A 26,192-nucleotide genomic window follows, 5' to 3' on the forward strand; every position below is an offset into this window, starting at 1 on the left:
GTACGGTCATAGACCTGCTCTATATATAAAGCGTCTTGAGATAACTTCTGTTGTGATTTGACGCTATACAAAAATAAATTGATTTGATTTGATTTGATTTGACATTAAGGGTGGCTGTGGCTCAGAGGGTAGAGCAGGTTGTCCACCAATCGTTCGATCCCCGGCTGCTCCGGGTCACATGTCGATGTGTCCTTGAGCAAGACACTTAACCCCAAATTGCTCCCGAAGGCATAGCCATCGTGTGTGAATGAGTATTTAGATCAGATCCTGATGGGCAAAGTTGGCACCTTAGTAGCCTCTGCCATCAGTGTATGAATGTGTGTGTGAATGGGTGAATACTGACATGTAGCATATAAATGCAAGTCCATCCATTTACCATTAATGAATGCTGAAAATGGAGAGTTGCTCTGGTAAACTAAGCTGTGTTGAACACTATACTGAAGGTTATTTACCAGCTGCTGATACAGAATAAACCTGTGATTATGCAGACTGAACATATCTACATTTCTTCACATCTACTGGTTAAACATCTGTTCAAATTCTAAACTGCAGATGAAGGACTCAAGCTAGTACAGTATGAAGCACACAAGTACTATTATTAAGAGACCTGTTCTTGACCTCTTATATATCTGTCTATCTGTCACCTGTGTGTTTCCCACCGCTACGTGGGCAAACAAAACAGCATCTGACCGGAGTATTTAAAGTAGTGCTGAATGCGGTGCTAGTGTTGGTGCATTACCTTCTTGTCTGGCCTCAAGGTAAGTACACACAGCATGATCCTGTTCATTTCTTTGCTTCATTTCTCTCTACAACCAAAAATGCTCATGGGACTTTATGTCCACAGATGTCACTGACGTGGACTCTGCTCTGTTTCCTCATTGGCACAACATATGGTAAGTTTAGATTTTCATTTATGGATTAACTGAAATGACAAACTAAGTAAGCAATAGAGGTGGAAAAGGTAGTATGTTGTTGTTGTTTTCCAATTGGATTTCAAGTTTCTCATGATTTCCTGTATTTCAGAATTTCAGACCTCTTAACATACAGGTTTCCTCTCTGTTTCTCCTTAAAGAGGGCTAGGCAGAATATTTTTGGCATCATTGTGGTCATTTCAGAGAGAGAGAGAGCATTCCTATTGGCTGTGCTCCAGCTGGTGGGCGGTGCTTGGTATTTCTTCAACAGATCTCAACATGGCTACCGGGTCACAGACTTCCTCATTTTACAGCTAAACAGTACACTACAAGATGTTTCTGAAAACATCTTAGGAGAGAGCTAGGCATTACAGTAACAGAAAATTGATTCATATTTGATCAACGCTGCCTAGTTTGATCGTTTGGTCGGAGTCTGCCAGTGATTGACAGGTGATTGGTTGTTTTCCTCCGGTGTGAGAAATCTTGCAGATGCCGTTAGGAGCACTGGAGGACACCGGAGGACACAGTGGGACATGATTTTTTTCAGATTACCTGTCTCATGTGTCAGGATATAGTGACCGTTTTATAAAAATAACTTTTTTTAATTATATTTGCTCAATTTCTACCCACTGCAGTTTTAAAGGGGACACACACACACACACACACACACACACACACACACACACACACACACACACACACACACACACACACACACACACACACATATATATATCTATATATATATTTATAGATATATATAGGGTTTCTACTTGAACATGTTTACATGCTTTAATGTTATTAAATATGGTGCACCTTTGCAAAGGTAGTTCTGAAGCTGTGGGTGGTCTATTCTAATGAGCCTACATGTGACATAAGAAGGGGAACCCACAAAAACTGACTGAGTCGTCTTATTTCACAGTTTGTGGGTTGGTAGGCACTCCAGATACACAGATGGATGAGAACAAGCACTGAGAAAGACTTTTTCATGATATGTCCCCTTTAAATAGCTTTAGTTTGAAGTGTAGTTGTTCCAGCTCTTCATTGAAGCTATATGACATTTACACTGAGTGAAATATTCAGACCCAAGAGTCCATGTCCTTTATGGATGCACAATTCAATCAAACGGAAATATTCTAAATGTCTTATGGATTATTTTTTACACATTAAGCCTGACATATTATTTGGTATGTTTCTCCTAGAAACCTTCAGATAAGACCAAAATAAACAGTTTTTTTTTTTTTTGGCAGTGTTCACACTTGGCAGTACAAACCATTTTGATAATGAGATTAGGCATCTGCAGCCAGTTTTTGAAGTTCCCATTTCATTTCTTACCAAAAGGCATTTGTGTGGCACATTTTGAAAACTGAATTAATTGAAAGGATAATATTTTTTATCAAAACTGCTTGAGTGTCATTGTGAAATTTCCTCCATGTGGGAGAGTGAGGGGTTTTATCTTAGCAGTGTGTTCTCCGTGTCCACAGCTGCCGAGGTCTGTTTTAATGAGCTGGGCTGCTTTGGTGACCTGCCTCCCTGGGGGGGCACTACTGAGAGACCACTCTCCGTCCTGCCATGGGACCCCGAGGTCCTCGGCACCCGCTTCCTCCTCTTCACCCCGAGGAACCGCTACTTCCAGGCAAGAGAAGCTTTTATTTTCTTTTGCTTGGTTACAGCTAACCAGATTGTGAATATGTGAAAACTTCACTGTGGGGATACAAGTGAATCAATTAAAACTCTATCTTAAAACAAACTCATATGCCCATATGTACATTGAAAGAGTTATTGGTTGCTGAAATTTCTCCAACTGGCCCCAAAAGGATCCCCTTCTCGGATATGTCTACGTAAGTGATAGGGGTCAAGATCCACGGCCCTCCTTCTGTGGCAAAAAAATCTTAAGTTCAGATGGAGTCTTTTTAGTATGAAATTCTGCCTTTGTCTGTCATTGATGAGCTGTGGCAGAGGGACAATAAAGCAAAGAAGGACTTTGGTTTCTAAAAAGACCACAACTTTGGAAGACTTTGCTTGTCTAACTCAGACTGTTATAAACTTTAGGATTGTTCTTGTTCAAAATAAGTCAGTGTTGTTGCTTTAAGAAGGAATCCCTTTGCGATATTGTGTTTTTATGATCCTGTATCGATTCTCAAAAACACTGTATCAATTTCTTATTAATGGTTTACATGCAAAGACGAACTCGGTCAACACTTTATTTCATTTGCGAAGACATGCATCCTCTCAGTGTATGTGCCCTCTCAAAGTAGTGCTACACCTTTGATTAGAAAGTATTGAATAAATTCACTAAAATTAATCAAAAATAATCATTAAAATTCATTTCAGATAGAAAACAGATTTATATTTAGTAAGAATCTGATCAAAAGTAATTTAGATTCACTAATTATCTGAGTGAAATTGATTTATATTTACTGAATATCTGAATGAAATCGATACAAGCTTACTAAATATCTGGATAATTGGATTTAGATTCACTAAATAAAATAAATGATCTTAACTCTGTATCACAGGACTTCAAATGTATTCAATAATATTGAATGTCACTTTGTTGCCATCATTTGACTATGTCTAATCTACTCAATATCATGCCTTCTTGGTGCCACAGTTTACTCAAGTCGGGTAAAAAAAGATCAGCATGCATAAAAAGTACAGCAGGTAAACATTCATTTGAGCATCTTTGTCTAAATTTATATTTATAACATATGGTGCTGTGTTATTTCGCAATATATCGCCTTGCTTACAGTATTGCAATATATTGAATTGTAACCCCTTTATCATGATATCATCAGCGTATCGCCGGATTCTTGCCGATACACAGCCTTAGTTTTAATGTACATATGAGCATGTGAGTATTATATTGAGACAGAGTTATTAAAAAATGCAAACCCATCCTTTAAGCTTTCAATGTACTCATCTTTGCTTTTCTATTGAAACTGTCAGGTCATCAAGGCTGACAAAACCATCGAGGCATCAAACTACAGCGGCTTGAGGAAGACTCGATTTGTCATTCCTGGTTATTTGAAAGAAGGAGATGAGGACTGGCCACAGGAGATGTGCAAGGTAAGAAGGCACACTTTGAAGAAACACTAATGTAAAGAACAAACAATGACAGTTTGAACAAGAGGCTTCATTAAAAGAAAGCTGTGGGTGTGTTAGGTTGGCCTTCAGGACCATATTACAGTGACCCGAGGAGGCCCCAGGTCAAAAATGGGGATGAGGTGTATGCCCCTATTGACCCCTCGTCTCTCTAATCAGTTTGTGGTAATCTAATGTAGCACAAATTTGTTTAGTAATAAGCACTGTGCAAGCACAATATACACTACCGTTCAAAAAGTTAGTAATCAGCTCTTCTGTTAATGTTCTTAATCTTTCCTTCATAATAACTACAATAACAGAGACACCAAATGTTTTATTTACATGTGAAATAGTTTTAGAGTGAAATGATTCAAACTTTTATTTGGTCGATGTCCCCACAGTGTTGCATGATGGGAGAATACTGTTGAATTTGGATGTTGAATTAGTTTTTTTAGTGTCAGTGAGCCTCGATCATTATTGAACCACAGCGGGTCAACTGGGCTCTAAATACTGAGTTAGTCCCTCTGCAGTCTACTCAGTGGTTAGACTGAAGAGGGTTATGTTCAGCTGATATTCCAGTAGTGTTAATGTAGCACCCTGAAGCATAGTATTTCAGTTATTTCATATTTCTTGCTGATTTTTATATCAGTGTGTCAAGTTAAAAGAATTTGCTTTAAATAAGCGTTTTAAGTTAATTCAGATTTTGTATTATTACAATGGTTAAAAATATTACTTACCTGTATGCCTTCTTACTGTGAAGGGAGGAAAATAGTTGTACTTACCCTTAAGAACGAGAGCGCTGTCGCTTTAAGAAGGGGAGTCACGGAGACGTGCTGTATGCAGGCTGAAGGAAAATGTGCCTGCTCTGAACTGGGATTTTGTTAATAACAAGTTGTAAAACGAAGATGGACGTGTTTTTTGGCAGTTCATTTTGAGGGCACAGCACTAACCCTAGACTAACCTTCTGTTTCTGCTTTGCTAAAGCAGAAATAATGCTGAAACAGGAAGCTGTTCCTCTTTAAATCTGCACACATTTTGATGTTTATTTTATCACTAACTTGCTGATTTATTGTGTTCTGATTCAACTGGTGCTCAGAGGGATCTTTGTCTCTTACACTCGTCAGTCTGGTTGAACCATTGGACAGCGTTTTGTCTTCCATGTACTAAACTAAATAACATCTATTAGTAAAGAGGACTTTCTACAAGCTAAAAGCATCAAAGAGCATTCAGACGTAGAGTAGTCCTCTCACACATCTTCAAGTTTTTTCCAACAGCGGCTTTTATCCAGGGTTAAGTCCTTTTTATCTTTTAATGATTTAGAAAATGTAATGCATGCTTTTAACACAACACGTCTTGATTATTGTAATGCACTTTACGTTGGTGTAAGCCGAGCCTCTTTGTCTCGCCTGCAGCTTGTTCAGAACGCGGCCGCTCGTCTTTTAACTGGTACACGTAAAACATGAGCACATCTCCCCTATTCTGGCTTCTCTTCACTCTGTGCGTTTTAGGATTGATTTTAAGATTTTATTATGACCTTTTAAAACCACATCTTTTATCAAGGACACTCAGATCAACTGACCAGTTGCTTCTGACTGTCCCGAGGTCAAAGGTCAAGCTCAGGGGTGAACGAGCCTTTACAGTTGCAGCTCCAAAGCTCTGGAACGCTCTGGAAAGCTCTGCCTTCACATGTTGGGCTGTCCCCCACACTGCCTGTCTTTAAATCAAACCTCAAAACACAAGTTTTACTCCTTGGCTTTTGGCTCGGCATGAGAGTTGCCTTTTTTAATCCTTTTTCCTTTCCTATTGGTCTTAATGCTTTTATAATTTTAATGTCCTGTTGGTTTTAAGTTGGTCTTAGTGTTTTATTGCGTTGCTTTTTTATGTATTTATGTATAATTGTACAGCACTGTGGTCAACTTTTGTTGTTTTTAAATGTGCTTCATAAATAAATTTGGATTGGATTGGATCTGACTGGACACTACCCAGCTTTGTGGCAGTAGACTCCAAACTTTACAAAGTATGTCTATAAAAATAAAGGCCATACAACTCTATTTTAGCTCTGGGTCCCTCTACCAGAAATGCCTTCAAGATGAGGTAACAATGCACAATGCGCTTTAGTGTTGCATACAGTATTAACTGATTCCACTCCTGGAGGGCACCGACGCCCTCAGCCGACTCTACTGTCTTTAGGAGGTACAGCCTCCTAAAGGCTCACTTTTAGAGTGAAGATAGTGGTATCATATGAAACTAGAAACCCTAAGCAATCCATTGGTACCAACCATGTCATGTTAGTTTGTCGGGAAGGAGGTTAGATAACACTAAAAATTTAGGCTAAATTCCGGCTAGGAAAACTGGCATCTGGCAAGATATGTGAATGAAAATGGGTTCTATGGGTACCCACGAGTCTCCCCTTTACAGACATGCCCACTTCATTATAATCACATGCAACGGTGTGTTTGAATATTTCTGCATATAGGGGTCCCTCAACAGTCTTGAATTACATAAATTGGGTATCACTGTAAAGCTGAGACTCTTGTGGATCCAATGAGCCCGACTGTATTAATGTGTGATGATGTTAGTCCCCATAGGAGACATTTCATTGTAGTGAGACCATTTTTTTTAAACTTGACCTCACTGTATAAAATGACCTGTGGTGACCTCTAGGATAATCACTGCCTCATGACACTTTACAGCCACAAACTAGAGACTTATAGAGCATTCAGAGGATGGATGGCTTTCCTAGCTAGATTGACAATAAGGGGGTTTCTGAGCAGTTTACACAACAGAAGTGCTCGCAATCCAATCGCCAAAAAATGCAATTTCTCTGGTGTTCCTCAAGGTCTTGGTGTCTTAATGTGATATTTTGGAGGGATTATTGATCATTTTTTATCAATTCTCAAGTGATAAAAATAGGGTAAATTTATCAACAAATCTGTGTAACAAATGGTATCAACCCAAAAAATGCTGAATGAGAATGGCCATCATATACTTCCTTCATAATATTCTAAACCCTTATACACGCTCACAATTAATTAATTAATGTTTATTTCTTATTTATGACTAGAACAACTTAACACACGGTGCTGAGCTGCATCTCAAATTAATCTCCAGGTTCCCAGCTTTCAAACAATGTACACCACTTCTATGTGACATCTACTGCTACTTGTTTACTGCTTTAGGTCATGGTGAAGTGGGAGAATGTGAACTGCGTTGCTGTGGAGTGGAAGAAAGGTGTGAAGACTCAGTATGCCCAGGCTGCCAATAACGCCAGGGTGCTGGCTGCCCAGGTGGCATCCATGATCACATTCCTCATGGTAAATACAGCAGTGCGTGGCAGAGTGTAGCTATGTCTATACTGTGAGTATTCCTTTTCAAAGGGAAGGAGTGACATTGACACAAGTGTTGATGGGGTTAGGCTAGCAGTTTCCCCTCGCTGCTTCCAGTCTTTGTCCTAAAATAGATTAAAAACATCCTGGACCTATCTCTGTAGTAGACACAATAAGATAAAAGTGATACTTATATTCCATCTGACTCCAAGTAAGACAACATACAAACATATTCTCCTAACTGTTGGCCAGGTTCCTTTAAAGGAGTATTCTAGCAGTTTAGTTTTGTACTTCTGTTAAGAACAGGAGCACAGGATGTATACTAGATACATCCTCATACACAGAATGTTTGTATGTGAAACGTTGTCATATTACTGCCTCCAAACAGCTGCGGCTCAGTGAAATCACAGAACATAAACTTAAAATACAACTGGAAGCTGAGATGGACATACTGCACGTTGTATGTATGTATGATAGTGTGGTAGGTAGATAATAGTATTTGTGAATTTAACAAGCATGTCGCATGACGCAGGGCAACTTCAAGCAAACGGCTGATAAGTTCCATATTATCGGACACAGCCTTGGAGCTCACGCTGCCGGAGACATCGGCAGCAGAGTCGCCGGCCTCGCACGCATCACAGGTAAACCTGCCTTTATTATGTTAGCTGAAGTCACTGCTTTATATGCAGCCCCCCAGGGGGAACTGAGTTTCTATACAATTCTGTCTGTCCTTGCACATGTTTGATTATTTGATAATGACACTGTTTTTTAGAAATGAGCTCCAGTAACAGGATGAGATAGAATATAGAGGCTTTCCAATAATCTATCTGTGATTTTAATACCTTTCTCTCTCTGCTCAGGACTCGACCCATCTGAACCTTACTTCCAGGACACCAATGCCTCTGTCCGCCTGGACTCCAGCGACGCCACCTTTGTGGATGTCATTCACACAGATGGACTTCCTTTCAACTCCAAACTTGGTACACGATGACACTGATCACAACGAATGAGATCAAAGTTGGCAGAATGACTTCACGTCTTCTACTTTCTAAAACTCTAGTCCAAATTAGTAGTATATACGTTGTAGTCGTTTTACAATGCTTACAGAACAAAATGCAAAAACAATATTCAGCACTGTACAAAACATTTTCCGTCAATTTCAGTTCGCCATATGTATGCTATTTATGAAAGTTGTATAATAGAGTTGAAAATAAGGGAGCTGAGGGTTTATCATCTTCATCAAATTTTGGTCAAGTCTGGGAAAAAAACATGATTTGTGTTTCCATCCTGTCAGGTCTGGGGATGTCGCAGCCTCTGGGCCACATCGACTTCTACCCCAACGGAGGAGAACTGATGCCCGGCTGCTCCGCCAACAGAGGCCGTCCCTCTGACCTGGATGCCATCTGGCAGGGTGAGTTGAATCGACGCATTTTAATAGACAAAATGGAAACGCAATGATCACAATGGTGATTTTAGTATAGTCACGTTTTTTTCTGCCACACAAACAAGGACTGCAGTCCTTCACACTCTGTCATGTTGGCTCTTTGGCTTTCGTTCCGTTGTTGTGTCTAGTTGTTAGTGCTGGTTCAATAAAACCTGCATAAGCTACTGTCAGAATTCCGACAAATATTTTATCATCTATCATGTCCATGTGGTGTAGATCTGAACTAACTAAGAGCGGCTATTGGAAGAATTGACTGATTTGAAGAGTTTTGAAATGAAATGATCAGGTCAATGGGTGTTAGTGATGAGTTTACTCAACTCATCGAAGTAAATTTATAAAGCATATTAGCAGACTTCCCAGCACACATGGTTTGAGAGTCAAAAGTCTCCGGAGATTTTATACTTTGAAGAAAACACATGAGTTGGAAACCTGCTGTCTTTAATACATTTTAAGCTAATTCATGTTTGTTTCTTTACATAATAATGAAAACAATACTAACCACGATGAAGGTTAGTATTGAATTCAATCCAGATCACTGAGTGCTGCCTAATGTGCTATTTCTCATAGAAAATTCCCCTCCCTCCAAACAATTGTCAAACAAAGAACTATTTCTGCGATTCAAATTGAAAAAATTAAAATGAACATCAGATCTGACTATAACATATTTATATGTAACTAAACAGCTGTTGATTCCACTGAATATCTTATGTTTATTAGGGCCCGAGTGCCAGGGGCCAACAGTGCACATTTTTGAGGGGCAAATGAAATTGAAATTTTGTGTATCTGTTATTCAGAGTACCCTCACTGATAGAATTACAATTCAGCACCACTAACTACATCCTCCAAAATGATCTCTTAAACATTTAAAAAAACTGAACATTAGAACATCAGAACATTAAGGACTTATTGCAGGTTTTTATTGCAGTCTAATAGTGTCGTATTATGACCTTTGATATACCATTTTTATATGCTCTACTACTACACACACTACACTTCCAGTGTTCTCAAGTCTACGGGCTTCATCAAAGGCACGCTTACTATACATAACTCAATGACTCATGCAGTACATCCTATTTTCTCAACCATGCAACTTACAATGCAGAGCCCCCCTGTGGAACATTGGAGTTGTCCCAACGGAAAAAAAAAACTCGTAAAGAAACCCCAGGCAGAGTTATTCCTGCTGGACCTATCTGAGCAAATATTTTCTAATATGGATGACGACGGCTCTCCTTTGACATGTGCCGCTGAGTGGCAAGGCTCAAGTAGCAGCATTGGTGCCATGCCTGGGTCTGGGGTGGGGGTTGGGGGGGTGTTGGCACAGCTGAATCTGCTACTTTTGATCCTATAGATAAGAGAGGGAGAGTGGGAGCCAAGGGCTGCATAGCTGGAGGTCTTGGATCGCCTGCCTTGTGCTGGAAGAGAAAACAACAGAAGCTGTGACCTCTCTCTATATGTATCTGTCTCTCCCCGACGCTGTTCCTCCGTCACGCATTCTTACTCTGACTCTAAGATTATTGTTTTACTGGTGCTGACTTTCAACACTGTAACTAATTCCTAAACTTATTTTCAGTGCTGATTTCATTCCGAATTATAGCAGGACTTTTTATTATACTTGAAAGTAATTCTCTCAGTTGAGAGCTTCTCAGTCCTCTAAATCGTTCTGGTGCTCAGCGATGCATAATGACCCCGATTCTAGAGGGTCACCTAGCTATCCGAAATTTAACACTCAAATCACTGAAAAACACTTTTCAGTTATTCCTCCTCTTCCCCTGTCATTTCCTGTTCCAATCTTTTGCCAGGTACCAAGAAGTTTGATGCCTGCAACCACGTCCGAGCCTACGAGTACTACACCGAGAGCATGGCTAAACCCCAAAGCTTTGTGGGATACGCCTGCTCTGACAAGGACAGTTTTGCTGCCGTAAGTCTTTTTGGTTCAACTAAGAGTACTCCACTTGTGTTCCATTGTTTGCCAGCTTTACATAATGAGATGGACAAATATCTTTGTCGGTTGGTTCATGTTCAGTCTTCTCTAAATAACTGAGTGACCTGGAAGTATATCACTTGTGACCGTGGTAGAATTCACTGAGTGCTCAGAAATATAGCTTCAATTCTTCCTTACTACCTCCTTCAGCCTCAGTAACCTTAATAACCTGTTCTAGGAAATACAAGACCATCCTGTCATAAAACTTAAATCAGTGTTTAATGTTTTTCTCAGTAGTGTGGTTGTCTTCCCTCGATTTCTCTTTTACATTTTGCCTTGACCTTATCCATGGAGGAAGAAGTATTGTAATCCTTTAGTTAATTAAAGTAGAAGTTTACTTCAGTTAAAGGGACTGTTTGTAACTTTTTAAGCGTATAAATGTACCGGGTCGGCACATATGCGCGCTCGCATATGCGCGCTCGCGTGTGGCCACTGTACTCTCCTGCTCTGCCTGCTCGCCTTCACTCAGACAGAGCGCGCGTTCTCGCGTACTCGCTCCACCTCTAGACGTGAACGCGCGCTCACTCCACACTGCAGAAGAGTTAGTTTAGCTCTGAGAATATCTAGTGAATGTACAGTGGACATTTGTGCAGAAATAACTGCTGCAGCTCCTCCAGACCAACAGAGGTTTCCCGTGTCTTGTGAAGTGACGGAACTCCTCAGCGAGTAACGTTATCGTCTCGTTACCGACCGGGTGCCGGTGTCTTCGGCTGCCGGCTGCGGTCTGGAGGCGATAACGTAACTCGTTGAGGAGTCCGCTGTCTCAGCCTGCGCTGAGGCAGGAAAAGCCAACACTAGGATCAGCAGTGATTCATGGAGAGACCTTCGTCTGGTCAGCTAACATTACTGCCAAGCAGCTGAAATATAGAGTGATATTGTGGTTTTAGCTGACGTGTGTCGCCTCACTGTTTTGAGCGATGCTCGTTCATGTCTATTTAGAGCGAGCAAGAGCGAGCTCGACGCTGACTTTCATTGATTTCAGGGCCACAGGTGTCGCTGTTAACAAGCATTTCTGAAAGTTACAAATAGTCCCTTTAAGTAGCAGTAACAAAATGTAACAATTCTTCATTACAATCAAAAGTCCTGCATTCACGCACCACTGGTCGTTGCCTCCTGACCCACTGCAGAAACCGTTTCATGAGAGGCTGACCAAAGACTGGTCCTGTCACCAAAACTGTCATGGCAGGAAGAAATGGCTGCTGCATACTGTACAATTTAATAGTGATATGAGACCAAGCCCTCTGTCCATCAAACAGAACAAAAATCGATGGAGATCCCGCTCTTTCTGCCTGTATAGTCTGCAAATAGTCTTGTTGCAATTGTTTACTAGCGGATCTTACCTCTCCAACATGGTGGACACGACATACAGCGGTCCGTGTGGGTGTGTCAGATCGATTCGCACGAGCACAACTCAACTTGGTGAGCAGAGTTACCTGTGAGAGTGTGTCTGTCCTCCAGTGCTTGCTAAGCAGACACTCTGGTTGCGGTCGAAAAGGCAAAAAATTACGTCCTAATGTCTTTTCCTGACCACTTTTCCTTTAACCTTTGATGGCAAACGTCATGAGGTCAAGGAAAGTAGTGAAGGAGAATTCAGAAGGACTTAGGAAAAGACAACCGTAGGCTCCGTAATTATGATGCGACGGCGGCGGATGTTAGTGACGTGAAAGAGAGATACTGCAGGTGCTTCTGCTGCTGGAACACTTTACATCAACATATAATAAAAGATTATCTGACCTTAAACGTGGACAACCGGTGAAAAATATCACTTCATTACCGAGACTGGAACTGAAATAAACAAAAGAATATATGATAAATATTGAGTTAATTGTTGGAGTTATGGAGAAGGGGTAGGACCATATATTTCTTCCAACTTCTTTTCGGACATGTAATATTTATTTAAGTTGATTATTTGTTAATTGATTGTTTACTGTTCATTTATTTGTAATTCTTGTTTTGTTTTTTACTGAGGTATTTGTTACAAAATGAATAATTAATTAAAATTAAAGTGAAAGTAAATGGTTGTCACTGTCCACTCATAGTATACATGAATCCCAATTAGTGTATGAGCGTATGAAAATAAAATGCAAGATAAGCATATCGTTTGTTATCAGGATGGCCAAATGGTGCTTCACTTTAAATGCTGCGGCCGCAAGGAATTGTGGGACGTTATTCTCTCTTTTCCCTTTGTAAAGGATGGACAAGTGTATCCTTAGCTAAAGGAGATAATAAAGGAATCATTGAAGCTCCTGTCCTTAGCATCTAGAGAACTCGAACAGCTCTTATCACAGCTGCTACTGAGATACTTCCGGGTCATTTCACTCCATTAGGAACCTTCCTAAGTAAAAAGGACTATCCGACCGCAGCCTCGCTCTCGTGTGGTAGCTCCTCTGTGTGCTCGCTGCTTAGTTCTATACATGCAGCAGGTGTCATTCTTTGCCTCTCCCTATGTTGTGTTTCTGGCTCGCAGCAGCCTGTACAACTCTCTGTTGTTGAATCGATCCGTGAGGACTTCTATTGTGCAAGTGGCAGTTAAAGGTCCCATATTGTAAAAAGTGAGATTTTCATGTCTTTTATACTGTAAAGCAGGTTTAAGTGATATATAAATACTGTGAAAGTATCAAATCACTCAATCCATGGAGAAATACATACAGCCCATATTCAGAAACTGTGAGTTTGAAACAAGCCGTCAGGATTTCTGTCCATTTGTGATGTCACAAATCTACAATATTTAGACAATTTCACAGTTTTAAAAGTAAACACACTGAATGTGTCCCAGTTTATTTCCTGTTGCAGTGTATGTGAATGAAATCAACAGACAGGAAGTAAACATGGACCCAAGCTGTTTCCTAGCAACGCAATTCCGTCGAAATGCGCTAAAACGGAGCGTTTCAAACAGAGCGTGAATACCGATTTATTCAGACAGACAGTACGAGAAAAATAATGTGTTTTTTGAACATTAAAGCATCTAAACTTGTTCTAGTAGAAACCCAAAATACAAACATGAACCTGAAATTAAGCACGATATGGGACCTTTAATATCTGTGCACGTGAAATAATAATATAATTTGCTCATGAGCATGTTTTATTGAACTTGCGACATATAACATAAATCTGATGCCATACATAGTGCCTGGTCAGACCAGAAAGTGGCACAAGGGAAATTCAGTCATTGTGAAATAGTAGGTGGTCCTGGAAGCATGGCGACGTACATGCAGGGCTACTTGGAGAGCTACTGGCAAGCTAACCAGTAACGGTCGGTGTATTTAAGAGACCACCAGCTCTTGTCTCATTACTGACGTCAAACCACGCCACATCGTACTCCAACACACGACAGGGTTATGTATCTAACTGGATGGTGCAGCACTGCTAATACGAAAGCTTCTATTTGGTCCCTCTGGTTTTAATTTCTTAAAAGCATGTCAAAGTTCACCACAGTTGTGAAACTGTGAAAGATCTCACCTCCACGAGCGAATCATTAATTAAATGAATTGCAGCGATTCCACTGAAGTGATTGATATATCTGCTGTTATAAATGCTGGCATTATCAGACGTTTAGTGAGTGGCGTCGATTTTTGTCACCGGTGACCATACAACACAGCTGAAATTGGATACAGTGGATTCAAACTGTTATCGTACAACAGGACAGTTGTTACAGTTGCAAAAAAGTTTTAAAAAAAAGTTTTTTTAAAGAGCCCAGCAAATCGTCTGGTGGTATGGGCCACAGACGAGGCATCTGAGAGGCATCTTGTGTCGTAAATTTAAAAAAGTGACTCAGAAGGAGAAGGGGGCCGTGTCTCCGCCGTCCCAGCATGCGTATGGGACTGCCACCTGTTGCTGTATGACACTGATATGGCTGTGAACCATTTCTTTGGTTTTAGAAGTTGATTCGGCAAGATTGGATTTTTGGTTGCAGCTGAGGGGGCGATGTAAATGGGCTTCCCTCATGTCTTCCACGGGGAGGGCTTGTATCTGCAGCTGTTGGCGTTAATGACAGTTTATCCCTGCTTTGGACACATGTCCCGATCAAAGGAAGGCCGGGGGAGCGCCGAGGCATGACCTCATATGACAGCACCTCCTTGTCGTTCACCTCGTAAACGCTCGCTGGTGTTATTCCTGCAGAACATAGCTGACAGTCACAAAGTCAGCCTGTTCCCACACGGCACCATTCTCCACTTTCATATTTATAAGGTGGCAATCTGCAACATTTTAAAGGAGTATAGGAGGGGGGTGGAATCTTTTAGGGTTGTCACTTTTCCCTGACTATTCATTGACTCATGCACTCCATCACAGGGTGAGCTCATTTTTCACAACTCACCATGTCCTCCTTGTCTCCACAGGGAAAGTGTTTCCCATGTGTGGACAACAAATGTCCTCTGATGGGCTACGATGCTGACAAGTTCACTTTGACTGACGGCATTTCAAAGACAAAGTACTTCCTCAACACGGGCAGTTCAAAGCCCTTTGGCCGTAAGTAGCCTGTCCTTCCTTGTAAGTGTGACTTACACATAGGCCGTAAGAACTATCTAACACAGTTGAGATCTCACTGTGAAGAACCACTGAAACCACTGTAGACTGTACCATTTTCCACTCCGGTAAGCGTATAAAGTCCTTTTCGATCGAATTTGGGCGGAGTCATAAATGTGTTGTGATACATGAAAACAACACAATTCTTGTAACGCTCTCTGGTTTGCATCTCGGAGTGGCGCTGTGAAGTGTGAGTGATATGTTGCCTTTGCCTGGACCTATATATCAAACTTCAAGTATTAGGCGTTGCACACTTATGACCAAAAGAGCGCAGGGCACACTTACAGGATGTGCCACGATATTGAGTGAAATCTATGCCACATTACCCTTCCAAAATATTAAGTTGTAGTATATGTATATGAATGGACATGAATGATTTTAACAGTGAGCACATACAGCTACAGTTAGCCCCATGAGGGAAAACGGTGCGCTCACAACCTGCACTGCTTAATGCAAACTAAACTATACAGTATAGTACTCAAGAGAATTTGGAAAAGTGTTCAAGGTTGTAATACTTCCATTTCTACGGAGCCCCCCTAGACCTCTAGGAGAACATTTTTTAACTTGTTCCCTCAAGTTAGTAACTCAAGGAAACGAGTTACTTCATAGTGCACTTCCTCCAATCATTCCTGACAGTCACGTCATTGACTTCGGTAAAGTTGGAAAGATATTGACAGATTCAAACTTCCTGGATCGATCAACTTTTATAAAGTGTAGTGCCACCAAAAGGTCTTCACTTAATTAGTAGTCACATTATGGTTAAACTACAACGCTTATTTTGGAAAAAATGTGATTTTGTGTAATTTGTAATTTTTTTTTATTGGGAAAAATATTCATTAACTTCACTGTTATAAAGTGTAGTGCCACCAAAATTATGCAAAAATCATATTTTTCCAAACTAAGTGTTGTAGTACAACTATGAGGAGACCATTGATGTGTGAAGTCATTTTGGTGAAGTTATGGAGCATGTTATGGAGCATCTCTTTTCGGCGTTGCACTTTGTAGACGGTCCCTGACAACTCATCTCACAGCCGGCTGCACATAGAGACCGATGTGATGTGTCCAGCTATTGAGGACGGCTCGTTGTGATTAAAATCAGGTTGTAGCTCGTTGTCTACCTTACTACGGTTACCTGTAGGAAGAGACGTTGTTTGTGTTTTAACAACGTTTCTGTTATGAGTTATTGATCCAAGAAGTTTGAATCTGTCAATATCTTTCCAACTTTACTGAAGTCGAGGACGTGACTGTCAGGAATGATTGGAGGAAGTGCACTATGAAGTAACTCTCACTTACTAACTTGAGGGAACGAGTTAATAAAATGTTCTGCTAGTGGTCTAGGGGGGCTCCGTACATTTCCATTGCTGTTTGGTAGATAAATAAATAAATAGTATATTAATGCAGAACTGGCAGGAGAAAGCATAAGAGTTTTGTCAATGTTGGAGAGCAAGGCTGTGGCTATTTCCTGGAACGTGCTAGTACAGACACAGTACATACCAAACTTGAGTTACTTAAGTATCAATACAAAATATTTGTTTGCCAGCACTATGCTGTCGATTTTCAAGGTTTTCACGCCAACCACAATATGTAGATGGCAGGTGGCCTGAAGATAACCTGTCTTCTCCCTGTGTTCTTTGATAATCCCCACCATGGAAAATGATGCAAATATCAAGCTGTCACTTGTCTACATACTATGTCTTTCCATCTCTAGGTTACAGCTACAGAGTGACTGTTACCCTGGATGGTCCCAGCTGGTCTACCCAAGGCTTCATGTATGTGGCACTCGCTGGAAAAAAAGTCAGCACCAAGGAGCACCGGCTTCATAGGTAAGAACATTAGAACATTGTTTTGTGGAACACACCAAAGGTTTTTTTTTAGTCCATGTGACACCACTGGTTCGGGAAGTTGCTGAGTTGGACCTGCCTCTTTTGTCTGGATGTTGTGTTTCTCTTTGTTGACCAGGCCTGGGAACTTGAACAGCTCTACCTCTACTCTTATCTGACCATGTGACTCCCTGGAATCACAACAGCTGGAGCTGTTGAGGGGGCAACAGCTCCAGCAGGGGACCCCAAACTTCCCTTCCCCGGGCCACATTAACCAGCTCTGACTGGGGGATCCCAAGGCGTTCCCAGGCCAGAGTAGAGATATAATCTCTCCACCTAGTCCTGGGTCTTCCCCGTGGCCTCCTCCAAGCTGGTCGTGCCTGGAACACCTCACTAGGGAGGCGCCCAGGGGGCATCCTTATCAGGTGCCCGAACCACCTCAGCTGGCTCCTTTCAACGCAAAGGTGCAGCGGCTCTACTCCGAGTCCCTCACTGATGAATGAGCTTCTCACCCTATCTCTAAGGGAGACACCAGCCACCCTCCTGAGAAAACCCATTTTGGCCGCTCCAAGCGGAGGCAGTGGCAGTTCATGCTGGGAAGTTGATTTTCCTCAACAAAAAACAATTATCCGCTGAGTCTGAGTCTATGGGGGAAAATGATGCCATTTTGGGTCCAATGGCATCACGTGACGGACACTGAAGTTGCAGTACCGCCATTTGGCCACTACGAAAATTGGCATCAACGTCCGGCACTCTTCCTGGGGGGCTTGGTTTGGAGAGAGGAGGCATTTAAGACTCCACCAATGGACTGGAAGCCGTTTGCCTCAAGAGATGAGGGCTGACAACCCTAAGATGGCACTGGCCACGTAATGTGTGGGAGGGAGCAGCTGATTGACAAAGCGCTCTGATGCGATTGCTTCTTAAGTTTACGTAAAACAGAGTAATGTAAAAGTATTCAGTTTGTTGTTGAAATCAACTTTGAACATCCCAGAAGTGGAAAACTCTTTATCCAGTTCCACAACTTGACTTTTGCATTTTGTTTCCACAGATCAAATATAAATGAGATGAAATAAGATGAAATAAAAAAAACATGTACATAATATGACAGTTTAGTTGGTGCAAGTCTTTAAATTACTTTTATTAGTGCAACATATTGACTGAGTGTATGTAATGAGTGAACAACACATCACCACCCAGCTCTGTTATAGTAATGGTGCTCAGTTTGATTGAGATGTGTTGTGACATTTCTCCAGGGGGACACTAAGGCCCGGACGGACCTATGAGCTGGTGCTTGACGCCGAGGTGGACGTGGGCGATGTGACCGAGGTGAAGTTTCGGTGGAACAACTACATCATTAACCCCTTGAAACCCAAGTACGGTGCATCCCAGGTGATGCTGCAGAGGGGAAAAGACAACAAGATGTAAGTTTGACTTTTCTGGCGGCACCATCCACACGTTAATGTGACACGACGAAGAGTGAAAATCAAGCAGAACTACACAGTAATATCTTGTTAATCATATCAGCCATATTCGCCAAGACAGTTGATGGATATAGGGAGACGGTTTGATGGTACAAGCTGTATATACAGTTAGGGATGCACCGATACCACTTTTTTTCAGACCGAGTACAAGTACAAGTACTTACATTTGGGTACTCGCCAATACCGAGTACCGATACGAGTACTTCTCTGTGCCAAAAGACCCTCGTTAACAGCCAGCTGGAGGGTGTGAGCAACACACGGCAGGCCGGGGAGTCCCGCATACGAGGCGGTGCGCCACGACCGGCTCTAGTTCGGCTTGGAAAGGCTCGGGGCGAAGGTGCAACCCGGGGCCGTGGCCAAAGTGCTCGCTGCGCCCTCTCTCCCCGCCGGGGAGGGACGGGGCCCCCTGCTCCCGGTGTGACTGTCGACCGCTGTGTCGTGCCCCCAGGGCGGGGCTTGGCCCACATAAAAGGCGCCAAGGGTCTGCGGCGATGTCTGCAACCCACCCAACCCGTCTTGAAACACGGACCAAGGAGTCTAACACACGCGAGAGTCAGAGGGTGCAAGCAAAACCCCGTGACGCAATGAAAGTGAGGGCCGGCCCACACCGGCTGAGGTGGGAACCCGGCCCCGCGGGGTCGGGCGCACCAACGGCCCGTCTTGCCCGCACCGTCGGGGAGGTGGAGCGTAAGCGCGTGCGATAGGACCCGAAAGATGGTGACGAGTACATGAGTACAGTATCGGACCCGATACCCGATACTGGTGTGGGTATCGGTGCATCCTTATATACAGTAACATAATAATAACATATAATGATTGAATTGCAAAATAAGCAGTAGAACAATTGCTCTTGGCATGTGATCTGCTATTTATTTATTTTTAAAAGCATGCTCTACAAATCAGTAAAGATGTAATGGTAAAGGTAGTATTGCTGATTGCTGAGATTTCTTTTTTTAACCAAAACTGAATATATATTCATAAAATACAAAGTTTTCTGATCAGAAACTGCCATCAATATGATACATCTAACATTATTCCATTAGATATTTGTTGAAATTATTATATCTGTTTCATTTTTGGGACATGTATTAGATGTTTACCAATGAAAATACAGTGACAATTCAGTCAATTCGGGATGATGACTGCTAAATGATAACGGTAATAATGAGTCAACAAAGGCGGTGGAACGTGTATACTGTAGCTTTATTTAAGACAGCAGTGATTGGTAGAACACCACAAGAATCCATTGCCCCACTTGTTATTATCATAAAACAATTTGATCGGTGACTGCTGTTAATAACTCACTCTGTCTCTCTCACAGTTGTTTCTCTTTTCTGTCTCTGCCCTCATATTTACTTTGCCTGTATCAGCTGTCAGATCATCAAGTTGGTGCCGACAATACACCTCCTAGTGGTTACATGAAGAGTCACAGGATGGGGATGGGACTGTGTTTTCAAAAATGTTTTGTTGTTTGGGATTCCACACCTACGACGGTGTATTAGGGCCACATTGAGGAAAAAAATCAATCAATCTGAGATTATGAGAATAAAGTCATAAATTTAAGAGAAAAAACAGTAAGAATATTATAAAGTAGTGATTTTCGTGTTATTTTAGAGGGGAAATAGTGTGAAAATGAGGAATGTGGAGCATCTTGTGAAGTTATACTTTAGTTTAGGTTTCACAAATAACCAAATACTTCATCTTTTGGCACATCAGCAGCACATTATCATCAGTATCAGGACCTTGAAAAGATTGTGCAAGAAACTGCGTTTATTCTGATGAAAGAGCCACACGGACCTGATGGGGAAACGGCCTCTTTTGTGGAGGAGGAATTTACTTTTTTTCTCGTAAAGTTATGACTTTATTCTCAGAATATTACGACTTCTTTTCTGGTAAAATTATGACTTTATTCCCATTATATTACGACTTTTTTTCTTGAAATAGTGTGACTTTATTCTCATTAAATTACGACTTTTTCCCCCCCCAATGTGGCCCTAATACTCCTTCGTACACACCCCCCAACACTGTATCTATAAATATATATGTATATATATATACATATATATTGATGTCAGAAAAAAAGGAAAAAATTGCTAAATATCTATACATATTGTTAATGTTATTATTAATTAATGATGGAGGATTTAAGGGAATCTATTTGCAGAAATGGAATATAATATTATAAGTAAGTTTTCTTTAGTGTGTAATCACCTGATGATACGAATCATGTGTTTTCGTTAGCTTAGAAAGAGTCGTTTATATTTACATAGGGAGCGGGTCCTCTACACGGAGTCCGCCATGTTTCTACAGTAGCCCAGAACGGACAAACCAACAACTGGCTCTAGAGAGGGCCATTCACGTTTTTGTGTGTTTTCATGTCGGCCACTGTAGTTCTCCTACACGCTTGGCACACGGGAGAGGCTTCAGTTGGTTGCAATCTGCAACCTCACTGCCATATGCCGCCAAATCCAACACAATGCACCTTTAATATATTTTACATGTTACACTGACTAAGCATGAACAGATGTACTCTCAGTCTAATGCAGTCCAGTTCTGGGATATAAAGTCTACTTCTATAATGCCTATAATGTGTTTTTGTTGACACCGTCATAAAGGTGTTGATTCAATTCTGTATGTTTGAGCATTGAGGTCATAGTGGTGGTGTTGTACTGGACTGCATCATATCCAGAGGTGTTTCTAATATTCTGCTCCCCTCAACTATATAATTAGGGTCTCCGAGACCCCAAACAGAAGTCATTTTCTGTTTCTTACAACATGTCATCAGTATAAAATCAAGCTGCAGTACATGTCATAGACCAGCTTTAGCCACTAGAGGGCAGCAAGAGCCTGAGCCTGCCCGTAGGGCTCTCTAGCAGATAAAAGTCCATATTTAAACCAAAATATTCATTCACATTGTCTCCTCCAATGTCTCACTCAGTCTTTTCTTCTGTCACAGCGTCTTATTCTGTGGAGCAGTGAACGTGAAGGAGAATGCGATCCAGCAGGTGCTTCCATGCCCAGTTTAAGCCCTGACCACCGTGTTACTCAGGGTCTTTCAATAAAGATTTTCTCTCATTTGATCCTTTGTGCTGTGCAGAATTTAATAGCTTTATAAATATCAGACAATGAAGCAGATCAACTGGGAGGTCGACAGATTAAAATGGAAACAGAAAAGGAAGGTGGTGATGAACTGATGTAAAACTGCTTTCCTATACGGTATTTTTTTTATTGACCTGAGAGTTTAGGAATTATGGAAGAAAGAAACATTTAAAGCCTCAAGTTCTGGCTTTGATGCAGAAAATATACTGTAAATGAAGTGTTGTGTTAGTCCTGCCGCCCCTCCATCAGCATCAACATCTGGGGGAGCAGGGTACAACGTCAAAGTCGGTTGCCAAACACCACCAACATTTACACGTTTGCAGATACTGTAACAAAGTAAAGGGTCACCTAGACAAACAGATTTTATTGTAAAGATTTAAAACGACTATACAAAGAGACTAATAATGACCACAACGTGACACAAAAAAACACAAAGAGATGTGAAATGACTGTAAAGAGACACAAGACCACTACAAAGAGACTCAAAACACCACGCAGAGATGCAAAACGAATACAAAGGTACGCCGAATGACTACAAAGAGATGCAAAACATCCACAAGAAGACACAAAACCAAAACCACCTCAAAGACATGCAAACCTTCCTGGAAAAGGTGCAAAACGACCACAAAGAGATGTGAAATGACTGCAAAGATAAAAATGGTTACAAAGAGACTTAATAACTACCACAAAGACATTCAAAACTACCACAAAGACATGCAAAAGTACCACTAAGACATGCAATAGTACCACACAGAGATGCAAAATGACTACAAAAATACCCCAAATGAGTACAAAGAGACGCAAAAGACCACGAAGAGTTGCAAAACAACCAAGAAGGAATGCACAACTACTACAAAGAGACTCAAACCCACCACAATGAGATGCAAAATGAATACAAAGATACGCCAAATGACTACAGAGAGATGCAAAACATCCACAAGGAGGCACAAAACCAAAACCACCACAAAGACATGCAAACCTTCCTTGTAAAGGCGCAAAATGACCACAAAGAGATGTGAAATGACTGCAAAGATGCAAAATGGTTACAGAGAGACTCAAAACTACCACAAAGACATGCAAAAGTACTACACAGAAATGCAAAATGACTACAAAGATACCCCAAATGAGTACAAAGAGACGCAAAAGACCACGAAGAGTTGCAAAACGACTGCAAAGAGATGCACAACATCCACAAGGAGACACAAAAATAATTTGAAGGAAACTCTAAACAAAGGAATGCATAACTACTACAAAGAGTATCAAACCCACCACAATGAGATGCAAAATGACTACAAAGATACGCCAAATGACTACAAAGAGATGCAAAACATCCACAGGAGACACAAAGCCAAAACCACCTCAACGACATGCAAACCTTCCTGGAAAAGGTGCAAAATGACCACAAAGAGATGTGAAATGACTGCAAAGATGCAAAATGGTTTAAAAGAGACTCAAAACGACCACAAAGACATGCAAAAGTATATGAGGGGCCGTACAAGACATAATTCATTCTTGCACTCACACACACACACACCACACACATGCATTTCCCTTTCACATACATATATTTTCACCCACACAATAATATATGTATGTGTGAGAAGAATATATGTATGTGTGAGAAGAATATATGTATGTGTGAGAAGAATATATGTATGTGAAAAGAGAATGCATGTGTGTGTGCAAGTAAAAAATGATCTATGTGAAAGGAGAATATATGTATGTGCGAGTGAAAATATATGTATGTGAAAGGAGAATGTGTGTGTGTGTGTGTGTGTGTGTGTGTGTGAGTTCAAGAATGAATCATGTCCTGCACGGCCCCTCATAAAAGTACCATAAAGACATGCAAAACGACTACAAAGAGACGCACAACATCCACAGAGAGACACAAAAATGATCTCAAAGAGACTCAAAAGGACCACAAAGGAATGCAGAACTATCACAAAGAGACCCAAAACCAACACAATGAGATGCAAAATGAAAGCCATGACATGTTGTGTCTCTTTCAGTCTTGCTCCTATGTAGGAGGGGTGGGGGGACATTTTACGTCCGTGCCTGTTGCTTCATAATGTGCCCATGCAACACACACATAGCAAGTCCCTGCAAAGCCACGACACAAACACACGGACTGATAATGTATAATATATCCTACTTATTTACTTAAGTTCGCTTGTCGATTCTCAAAAGAAATCGGAGCCGGGACCAAATCAGGGAGTGCATCTTTAAATGTACAATCTCCATTGATTATTTATAGTACTACTATTACTACTTTGTAGTAGTCTGAGAATGCACATACATTTAGATGAAACCATCCATGACAACTTCATTGCTATTTATAGTCCCCCCCATTACTGCAGTGTTATTACTGTCACTTTACCAGGCTCAACAAGAGCAGCAGTACGGGATACTTCATATGACCAACTGTTAGCGTCCCCTTGTCTTTCTCTCTCTCCACAAAGCTAACAGTTCCTCACTGCCACGGCCTGTCAGGACAAGGAGAGGGTAAATATTACCCTTACTAATGTTGAAAGACATCAGGCTCCATTTGTGCAAACACAAATCAACAGTAAATTACATGGTGAGATCACTGCTTTCTGCTGCTCATTTGGATACAGAATGGTCCCGGACAAAATCCTGTCTAATGTGTCACATATATCTGTAATTCCAAAAGGCCTCTACGTGTGTGCGTGTGTGCGTGCATGTGTGTGTGTGTATGTGCGTGCGCAAAGCACTTATTAATCTATCCACGGCCTGTCGCTGGCTTATGAAGTCCTGATTGTGTGTCATTGTTTTGGCTTCATTTATTTGAACACACACCCCGTAATCACGCTCGCAAATATACGGCTTTAAAAAGGCGAGCTGCCATTTTCATCATGGCACTAACAAAGTGCATTTGAAATGGCTCTGACTTCCCCGGAGCCGAGCCATCAGCGCTCGCACAATACCAATCAGAAGGGAAAAACTCTCGGCTTCACAAAGCTTCAAGCTTGACTACATTAATAATATTAATAAAACAGCAAATTGAATGTGTGGGCTAAGAGGTGGGGGGAGAAAGTGTCTTGAAATCCTCTAAAGACATCCGTCTTTGTCTCTGACTCTTGTTTCTCTTTTCATTATTGGCTCATTGAAAGTGAAGGCTAATGACAAAATAGCGGGCTAATTCCTGTAATTATGTGTGTTTGTCAAAGGAAATTTGCGAATGACAGCGCTTCTTTTTCTGATCTTTAAGCCAGTAGCTTCGGGGGTGGCATTGTTACTAACAAAGCATTTATAGACAGGTCATGAATTAGTGAGGTATAGATGTAGGCGGCAAGAGAAAAATAGCTCCCCTGGGGAAAGCTTGCACAACAAACTTAACCCCTGGCCGTTAGCTGCATTGTATTGTTGTCAAGAACAATTCTGCATGAACAGAGAGGGAAAGAATTCATATGCACGTTGTTGCAAAGTTGAGGGAAAAAGCAAGAACTGAATGTCCAATAACGAGGACGTAACACAATTGATACATTATGAAAGACAATGGTGAAAGGAGCGGAGAGAAACAGTAAACTGCCAAAAGGCTTTGAGGATTTCAGTTGTTCAGTGTCTGCCTGAAGCTGTCGCATGAAGAAAGGTTAAGTCTATTTCACCTCCATAGTAAAACCATTTTGAATACCACAATATTTTTGACCTTCAGAATAAATTGATTCAGCAGTAATATGAGAGGACACAAAGGAATTTATTATGGTGAGCAGGAAGGAAGGTTGAATAGGGACTGATCGTTCAGTATCGTGTTATTAAAGGACCAGTGTGTAACGTTTAGGGTGGACCTATTGGCAGGAATGGAATATACTATTAATAAGTATGTTTTTACCTCTGCCAAGGCTGAAGGCCTAGGAAGGAGGTAATGTTTTCACCGGTGTTGGTTTGTTTGTTTGTTGGTTTGTTTGTTTGTTTGCTTGTCCGTTAGCAGGATTAAGTCCGAAATGGATTTGAATGAATTTTTTTGGAGGGGTGGGGTGTGGCACAATGAACAATCCATTTGATTTTGGTGGCGATCCAGATCATGATCCAGATTCAGGATTTTTTTTAAGGATTCCAATCAGCCAGTGCATTAAGACCTCTGTGTTTAAAACATGCGCAGTGTAACTGATGACGCGTTGATGACGCATGACCCCGCCTCTTTCCTTCAGAGACAAAAACAGAAAGAGAGCGGAACTCTGTGAAATTACAGTTGAGTTCGACCAAAGCACACTTGGTGATTGTTGGAAGGAGTAACGACGACAGTTTAGGTGAGTTTTATTTTGTTTCTGTCCAAGTGTTTTACGATGCTCCACTACTTACAGCTGATCTCAACATAAACAAAAATACATGTGGATGATGGCGCAAGCTGAACGGAGAGGGGGGGGCAGTCGTACTCGGGCACCTTGGCGGAGGTCTGCGCTCTCCGATTGCCATTCTAGTCTTTAGTGTATAATCGTTAGAATGAGCCGTCTACACAGGGAGCGGGTCCTCTTCACAGAGCTGGCTGCTATGTTTCTGCAGT

The 26,192-nt window shown here is 41.3% G+C and overlaps 1 protein-coding gene across 1 annotated transcript; it reads left to right on the forward strand.

Annotated features, from left to right (window-relative positions):
• The first annotated feature begins 668 nt into the window (after positions 1-668).
• Positions 669-21,653, forward strand: LOC141773480 (inactive pancreatic lipase-related protein 1-like). Its single transcript, XM_074645350.1, has 13 exons — positions 669-758; positions 845-893; positions 2,396-2,547; positions 3,861-3,980; positions 7,175-7,309; positions 7,854-7,962; positions 8,182-8,301; positions 8,616-8,732; positions 10,565-10,683; positions 15,084-15,213; positions 16,979-17,093; positions 18,344-18,511; positions 21,528-21,653. The coding sequence occupies exons 2-13, from the start codon at positions 845-847 to the stop codon at positions 21,595-21,597; spliced, it is 1,404 nt and encodes a 467-aa protein (XP_074501451.1). The 5' UTR covers positions 669-758; the 3' UTR covers positions 21,598-21,653.
• The last annotated feature ends 4,539 nt before the right edge of the window (positions 21,654-26,192 follow it).

Source organism: Sebastes fasciatus, chromosome 9 (genome assembly GCF_043250625.1).
Source record: "Sebastes fasciatus isolate fSebFas1 chromosome 9, fSebFas1.pri, whole genome shotgun sequence".
Classification (NCBI taxonomy): domain Eukaryota; kingdom Metazoa; phylum Chordata; class Actinopteri; order Perciformes; family Sebastidae; genus Sebastes; species Sebastes fasciatus.

Bases quoted from the DNA above. Each gene is read 5' to 3' on its own strand.
- LOC141773480 (XM_074645350.1), top strand. From the start codon at position 845: ATGTCACTGACGTGGACTCTGCTCTGTTTCCTCATTGGCACAACATAT. The intron at 894-2,395 runs GTAAGTTTAGAT...CCGTGTCCACAG, and splicing joins CCTCATTGGCACAACATATG to CTGCCGAGGTCTGTTTTAAT. The intron at 3,981-7,174 runs GTAAGAAGGCAC...TTACTGCTTTAG, and splicing joins GGCCACAGGAGATGTGCAAG to GTCATGGTGAAGTGGGAGAA.